At 50.8% G+C, this 7,544-nt stretch overlaps 3 protein-coding genes across 3 annotated transcripts; all 3 read right to left on the reverse strand.

Annotated features, from left to right (window-relative positions):
- Nucleotides 1-145: 145 nt before the first annotated feature.
- Nucleotides 146-1,795, reverse strand: N7516_000590 (acyl-CoA dehydrogenase family protein; the record flags this gene model as incomplete). The annotated part of the gene is made up of 3 exons (XM_057213312.1): nt 146-482; nt 535-903; nt 960-1,795. The coding sequence occupies 3 exons, from the start codon at nt 1,793-1,795 to the stop codon at nt 146-148; spliced, it is 1,542 nt and encodes a 513-aa protein (XP_057075195.1).
- Nucleotides 1,796-2,174: 379 nt separating this feature from the next.
- Nucleotides 2,175-5,268, reverse strand: N7516_000591 (phosphatidate phosphatase App1 family protein; the record flags this gene model as incomplete). Its single annotated transcript, XM_057213313.1, has 2 exons — nt 2,175-5,084; nt 5,251-5,268. 2 exons carry the CDS (start codon nt 5,266-5,268, stop codon nt 2,175-2,177), a joined length of 2,928 nt encoding a protein of 975 aa, XP_057075196.1.
- A 303-nt stretch (nt 5,269-5,571) lies between these two features.
- Nucleotides 5,572-7,398, reverse strand: N7516_000592 (UV-endonuclease UVE-1; the record flags this gene model as incomplete). Its single annotated transcript, XM_057213314.1, has 2 exons — nt 5,572-7,113; nt 7,180-7,398. The coding sequence occupies 2 exons, from the start codon at nt 7,396-7,398 to the stop codon at nt 5,572-5,574; spliced, it is 1,761 nt and encodes a 586-aa protein (XP_057075197.1).
- Nucleotides 7,399-7,544: the final 146 nt, after the last annotated feature.

A 7,544-nucleotide genomic window follows, 5' to 3' on the forward strand; every position in this document is an offset into this window, starting at 1 on the left:
GGCGTCGGAACAAGGATATCCCGTTCCAGCTATCTACCCCACTTGCCTTTTCTATTTTTGGCCAAGCGGAGAGCTGCATACAAAAACATACAAGCAACTCTTAAGTTCATGAAAAGGGTAATCTGATTGACAAGAAGCCTCCCCTCTATAACATCGACTTCGGGAAATTCTTCATCGCCTGCCTCACTCCCAAATCTGCCAAAATCTCCTCAGTTCCACCCAAGATGGCATCGAACTTATACGTGCGATGGAACATCTCGACGACCTTGCCCATTCCTGACTGAGTGATACCACGACCACCAAAGATGTTCGTGGCGAGACTGGCAATCTCACCTGCAGCTTGGGTACAGTGGGACTTGAGCAGTCCGATAGGTCCACCCAGATGCTTCGCTTGCTGGGCGTATGTCATGTTGCACATCTGGTAGGCGATGGATTCAAGCCATGCCTGGTTAGATTCAGCTAGGGAGATCATGCGAGCGATCCTATCGGGCGTTAGAAGAGAAACATCGGCAACAAATCATCCTAGGGACTCACTTTTGACGAATAACCGGTTGTTCAATCAACTTCTTGCCAAAGACAATCCGCTGGTTGGACCATTTCATTGTCTCTTCCACAATCATCATTGACATGCGTACCACGGCTGCGACCATCATAAACCGCTCATGGTTGAAGTTACTCATGATAACGATGAAACCTTTGTGCTCCTCGCCTAGGAGATTCTCAACTGGGACCTTGACATTCTCAAACTGCACGAAAGCAGTGGCAGCGGCAGTTGAATATGAGGTCTTGATTTGCTTGGTCTCCACACCCTCACCGCGAGGAATCAAAAGCACCGAGAAGCCCTTCTCGGTACGGCAGCCAGTTACAAAGTAGTCGGCGAACATGCCATTTGTGATCCATTTCCTAGGCCATGTTAGCGCAAATCTCTTACTTCGACCAACAAATGTGATGCGACTGACTTTGTTCCATTGACAATATAATGTTTCCCATCAGGAGTCTTCTCCGCGGTGGTCTTCAGACCCGCGACATCGCTACCAGCAAAGGCCTCGGTGATAGCCAAACACATCTTCTTCTGACCCGACAAGACCTCATCATTGAGGCGCTCCTTGAGAACAGGATCATGCAGCCATTGTTGGACAGCTGTCAAACTAATAGCCATACCGGCCATATTGCCATCCTGGAAGCCTCTGGCATTAGCACGGACTAACTCCTGTACTATAATCATATCGTGGAGATAATCAAACTCCTTTCCATCCACAGCTCCATCGAGCAAGGTACGGTTGTGCAGATGCTTTCCGGGACCCAGTCGCATAGCCAGAATGTTCGTCTCGGCCATGCGGTTGATTAGCTCTTGGCTGATGTAGGTGCCATCCTGCTCTTTCTCTTGCGCTTCGGGCGTCACATATTTATCTGTGAACACTCGGATGGCCTTCTGCAAACGTCGGTGGGTCTCCTTGTAGTAAGGGGACTTAAATTGGGGCCGTAGCCATAGGGGTTCTGCGTAAGGCACGGGGCTCAAAGCTCCAGGGGCGGGCACGATAACCTCGGGAGTTTCGCCTTCGACGACACCGATGCAAAGCTGGTCACGGTATTTCTCCAGTACCTCCTGGCGGTGCAGGTTGTAGAAATCGGATGTTGCGTCCTGGCCAGCAACCTGAGTAAGCACGACGGCACCACCGGGGTGGGCGTCGACAAAATCGGTTAGATCATAGACTTGGTGGTCGATGATGCACCAGAGGGAATCCTCGGTGTTGTGCTTTGCGATCTCGGCACGTGTGAGAGTTTCTGATGGCATGTTTTAGTACTCCGTATGCGTAAAAGGAGAAAATAATGCGAGGGGTTACGAGTAAATACCCCAGATTATAAGTCGCCAATCATGCAACTGCTGTTTCAAATTGAGCCGAGGCCCGAGAAATGTGATGTCAGCATCGTCGGGTCTCTTGGCTACAACCCCAACGCTCTACCAACGAGAACCTCGGGATCAGCTTCGGATTACCGATAGATCAACTGTACGATGTACAATAATTATATATTGTTTTAGGTTGAGAAATATCAAAGTGAAAATGCTTCTTTCAATGTATCAGAGGCTAAACTTCGTTTCTAAAATATATCTCTTAGAACAACTGGGAGTGTAGTCAGGAGCACATCTTAGCATATCCTATGTTTACACGCCATTAATAATGTCCCTTCGAACGACCAGCCTTGATATCTTTCATTGCCTGCTCCATTAACCACGCACAAACAGGCTGCGCATCGTTTCCAACCCGCCAGCTGCCTAGCACAACACCGTGCTGTTCAAGCACTTCGCTTGCGCGATCCCAACGACGTCGCCAAAGCTCTTCGCGCTTATTTGGGAGGGGCGCAGACGGCACTTCCGACTCATTGGACCCTACTCTCCTAAGTGATTGGTTGGATGGCGAATTTCGTGGCCCAGAGGCCGATCCCGAGAAGTTGAGCCGGTCGCTTGCATACTGGAACCCCTGGTATGCAGCCTGGGCGGCTGCCGCTGGGTATGATTGAATGCCACTCGCAGGAGCCGGAGTCCGAGCCGGCGTGGTTGATGTAGTTGATACACTGGGATCTGAACTTGTTGATGACGCAGTGTTTGTACGACGTGGAGGGGGGCGAGGCGGTGGTGGCTTGGCGCGTGTAGCTTGCGATTGACTCTGAGCACCTGCAGAGCCATCATCGAGGCCTTTGAGCCACGAAGAAGGAACTTCATTCGTTGATGTCTCGGCGCTGCTCTGAGGGGTTGAAGGGGAGGGATCCAGATCAATCAATGAATCTGTCTTGGGCACTCCGCGTCTGGGTGGCACAGGCGGGACTGGTTTGCGCTTGGGTGCCTCTTGTGCTGCCTCCGGGTTGGTTTCCTTTTCTGGCCCATTGGAAGGTGTAGCAACGTTGCGCAGAGAGGATGGCCTGGAACTCTTCGCCAAATCGGCTGGCGTAGAAACCATGCGTAGTGCAGATGGTTTGATTGGTTTCGCTGGACGTGGTCGTGGAGTTGCGGGGTGTGTAAGCCCCGCTGGAGGTGGCTGATCCCCGATGATGAGATCCGTGAGATCAATCAGGTCTTCAAGGTCAAGGTCCTTTGGATCTGGTTCATGATGGTCTATGGGCACTGTAGAGTCAACAGTCGTGCCACTACGAGGTGGTAGTGTCGGTCTGTTGGTAGTGGCATCCGAGTGGTCCACTACATTTGGTGAACTGCGACTGCGTTTAGACTGGTCAAGATGACCCACGGATTTGTCGAAGAACTTCTGGGGTTCTGAGGTCGTAACATCACGAATGAAGATGCCCAGGATCTGGCCAGGATTTGCCAACACGATCTCAGTGTAAACCTCCAGATCAGCTTCACCACTGTCACCGACAAGAATGAATTTTCGTTCCGGGAAGTCGCGCAGAATTTGTTCTAATGAACCCCGTTTCCTCTCTGCGGTGGGCTCAAAGATTCCTTGAAGCATACCCGAGTACTGTTTGAGATGGAAGGAGCCCGGAGGTAATCCCACCATTTTGAAGTACCGCTCAAGCAGAGGATACAACTGCCAGGGAGCATTTGACACATAGTGAATTTGCACACCCTCATTGGCCAGTTTGCAGTACCAGTCGCTGACTCCTTCGACTGTAAGTTCATCTAATTCACGGACGAAGGTGTTTCGGAACATCTCTTTCGCTCCGCTGGCAATGGCTGAGTGCTTGACTGTATCATCGATGTCACTGATCAAACTGATTCCAACCGGATCAATGACCTCAATCGGCCTTGCAACAGACAGGTCCTCGGATGCCAAGACACGAATGTGAGTTGGCACAAATGGCAGTGTAGCGCGAAGAGTAAAATGGCCTGATTCATCCGTCAAAATATTTCGAGACTTGCTTTCATCGTTGTTGAAGAAGAACACTGTCACTGGCATGCTGCCAACGGGATTTGTCAAGAATGGACGAAGTCTTTCCATCAGATGGGCATTCGCTATAGATAATTCATCTTTACTCAATGGTGCAGTGGGTTGGTGTGTCTGCTCCGCGTTCGAGCCTTTCCAAGCTGGGTCCGCTTCTTTCTCAGCTTTGGCGACTAATGTCTGGATTTCCTTGTCGATGTATTCATCATCGCCCTTCCCAGAAACCCTGTCATTACTTTCATCATTTGTAGTTCCAGTTGGCGCAGAGATCCCGCTCAGCTTCCTGGCCAGAGCAATCATCAACCGGTGCTTTCGGCTCATCGGTCCCCGACCAGGAGAATAGATCCAGCCACGCACATCAACGGCCACGACTGCATCTTCAGTCTCCGATGCATCCCAATTAGACGAGGAAAGATCATCATCCTCATGGTTTGCACCCCGGTAATCATCGATAGTTTCCGACCACGAGTCACGTCGCGGACGGGTGCTGGTACCGGTGCTCCTTTTCTCTGACAATTTCCTGGCATAACTGGGGAATACCACCATCTCCTCATCGCCTGACCGTGCAATTTCGACATCCGGGAATGCACCAGGGGTATTGTAGTAGTCCTCATCGTGTTCATTCCTCTGCCCCGACCATTGTGAGGTATAGGTCTGACGTAGCTCATTGGCTGCTTTGAAATATTCGTAGACCTTCTTGCGGCGGCTACCAGGGGCAGAAGCACCATCGCCGCCACCCGGCCCCCATGTTGATGAAAGTCCAGATTGCGACATTGGGTCTATGGTTGTGTCCTTCGGTCCGTGGCGGGGCTGTCGGATCGACTTCGGGTATCTTGTAGCTGGCTTGTTGCCGGCTACTGTAGTGGATTTCCACGGCCTTGGCTGTCGCCGGATTCCGAGAAGATAAGTTACAAGGCGTCCGCCAAGTCTGCTATCGCGTGTGGCGAGTCGCGCTTGTCGCTGGACAATCGCTCGGTAGACTCGCGATTGGGCCCGGTGTCGGAGCGCGGGCAGGGTTTCGTGCCGGATGCCCCAGAGACGGGTTTGGGCTCGTCTGGTCCCGTGTGCGCCGATGATCAGACGGAGTATACGTGAGAGCCTACTGGGTCGAGGTTCGCGGGGGAGGAAGGGAAAAGGGTGGTAGGCGGACGTCTGAAGAGAGAGGGCCTCGACCGGAGGATTGGCCAACTGAAACGTGATTTAGGCGCCAGGATCCCGTGTGCTATGATTTTCAATCAGGGTAAGAGTATTCCGAGAGAGAGAAAGCCAAATTGAGTATGGAGTAAGGCTGTAGAAAGTTGATTCGTTGCGGGGAAGAGATCGGCCATGACGATGATTATTCGGATGGTCTCACCGCGTTGCGACCGAACATTTTGGTATTAAATTGAGGTATACTATTTTTGTTCTTTTTTTTTTTGTTTGAACTACTAAAAAATAATCATCTATCAAATCATTAAGCACGATTTTCATGTATATATGTAACATATTGGTTGTAGAGGGGTGGCTTTTGCGTAAATATGAGCTTATATGGAAGCAGAGGCAGATACCCAAGTGCTTTGCATTGATGGGATATATTTTTGATCAATGATCTATAATCTAGTCATAAATCCTCTCGCTCTTTGATATCTGATAATAGAAATCGTCGTACTAATACACAATAACTACCAAGCGCCAATTATGCACTGTCCTCGGTGTAGTTCACTTTCTTCGCACGTGAACTTCGTCGAGAAAGTGATATCGAAGCCGGAGCACTGTCGAGTTCCACTGAAATCTCCTCTGTGTTTTCAGTCTCTTCAGACTCTGGGGTGGACTCAATCACCGGAGCCTTGCGCTTCCGAGACCTGCTCGAAGGAGGCGTGCGTTTCGTGGCCCGGACGGGTTTTTTTACTGGCGTTTCCATCTCGATAGGTATATCTAGGGGGGAATCGTCTGCGACAGACTCAGACTTACCCTTTTTGATGGCGCTTTTCTTAGGACTTGGCGTGGCTTTAGGCTTCACGATTTTCTTTGCCGGTCGGAGCCATTCTTCCATGCCCTCGGGCCAGTAGACTCGACCATCCGGTCCACCCATTCCGACTTCTTCGTCTGGGATGGTGCGAGGCGGTGGTATTGAGCCTTCAAGGTCCACGAAGCCGCCGTTCTTTTTGGATTTTTTGGGTGGTTTGAATGGTTGGTTTTCGTCAAGGCGCATGAAGGGTATAATTTCGTTCACAAGATTGTAGCCGGGGAGTTTGAAGTTTCTCATCAACTCAAATACGGCTTGTTCTTTGTCCTTGGCCTCGATCATCAGGTCCATGGTAGGTGCACAAGGGGGCAAAGTAGTAACGCGGGCACTGTGTTTGCGCCGTTGGCGTGGTGTGATGGCGGGTGAAGTTTGTTCGGAATAATGCATTTTTTGAGTGATATTCTTCCGAGACCATGTTGCTGATATACGTTCGTAGAGAGGTATGATGTCCTCGGTTCCTTCTCGGACCTCATTGGCGTCAAAAATGATATTATGGTGGTGATAGTCGAGAACGAGAGGGATGTTGAGCTCCTCACAAATAGGCAGTAAATCGTGAACAGACCAGCTCACGTCGTCATTCTCCAAAACCAACCGGTTTTTGATGTCCTGTGACAACATAGCGTAGTTCGCTCGGAACCGATCTAGTGTGGCGGCCTTATCACCAAACACCCCACCCATATGAAGAATCATGACCGCATCGCGGTCCTGCTGTGGGGGAAGTTTGAGTAGCTGGAGCATCTCCGAGTGATACTCGAGATCGCGAACGGAGTTTTCGATAACTTCTTTCCTTGGTGATCCAAATTGAGTGAATTGGCCAGGGTGAACGGATACTCGGTGTCCAAGTTCTGCAACCACACGCCCTACATCTGCCAGCACCTCCGAGGCGAACGGCGCCAGCTTATAGCCATATTCCTTGTGACTGGCAAAGGGGAACATCTCACTGCTGAGTCGCATGAACTTGATGCCATATTTGTCGTTCCACCGAATGATTTTCACCAAATCGCGTACATTCGCCAATGCTAGCCCCTCGACAAAGGCTTGTCCGCGTGCAACATCGGCTGGTTGGTCACGGTCTGGACGATTCTTGGTCGGGTGTGTGGGCTGGTCGGGATCTTGGAGCGGGTGTCGATTTTCGAGTATAGAGGCGATTCGACATGTTCGAGAACAGAATACGGAAGGGGTTGAATAGCGAAGGTAGGTGTTTAGACAAGCCTGTTCAAGTCAGAATCCGGGGGTCACATACGAGAGCGATATCGTGTCCAACACAGCGCAACTCACATATCCTAATCGGCCTTTCCAGGGAAGAGGAAGGTAACTACTATTCACTGGAGGTGGTCGGCCGAGCGCCTCTTTTAGCTCTTCCACATCAACGGGGATGTCCTCATCTGACTCTGGGTCCAATGCAGCCTCTGCCTGACCAGCAGGTAAGGGTATGTCTCCATTAAGGATATCCGACGGCTTCGCCTCAAGCCCAGGCGTCTCAGTCGCTCTGACCATATCTTCTGGATCCTGGGCTCTGGGTTTTCGGTCAGGACCTTGCGAATATGCACGTGATGATGCAAATCTCGATATGTTTAGGGGATGCGCAACATTTTTAGACGAGAAGGACGAGAAGCGCAGTATACAGTGAGCCGCATGATGGG

Source organism: Penicillium verrucosum, assembly GCF_028828655.1.
Source record: "Penicillium verrucosum strain IBT 35672 chromosome Unknown utg000001l_segment0_segment0, whole genome shotgun sequence".
Classification (NCBI taxonomy): domain Eukaryota; kingdom Fungi; phylum Ascomycota; class Eurotiomycetes; order Eurotiales; family Aspergillaceae; genus Penicillium; species Penicillium verrucosum.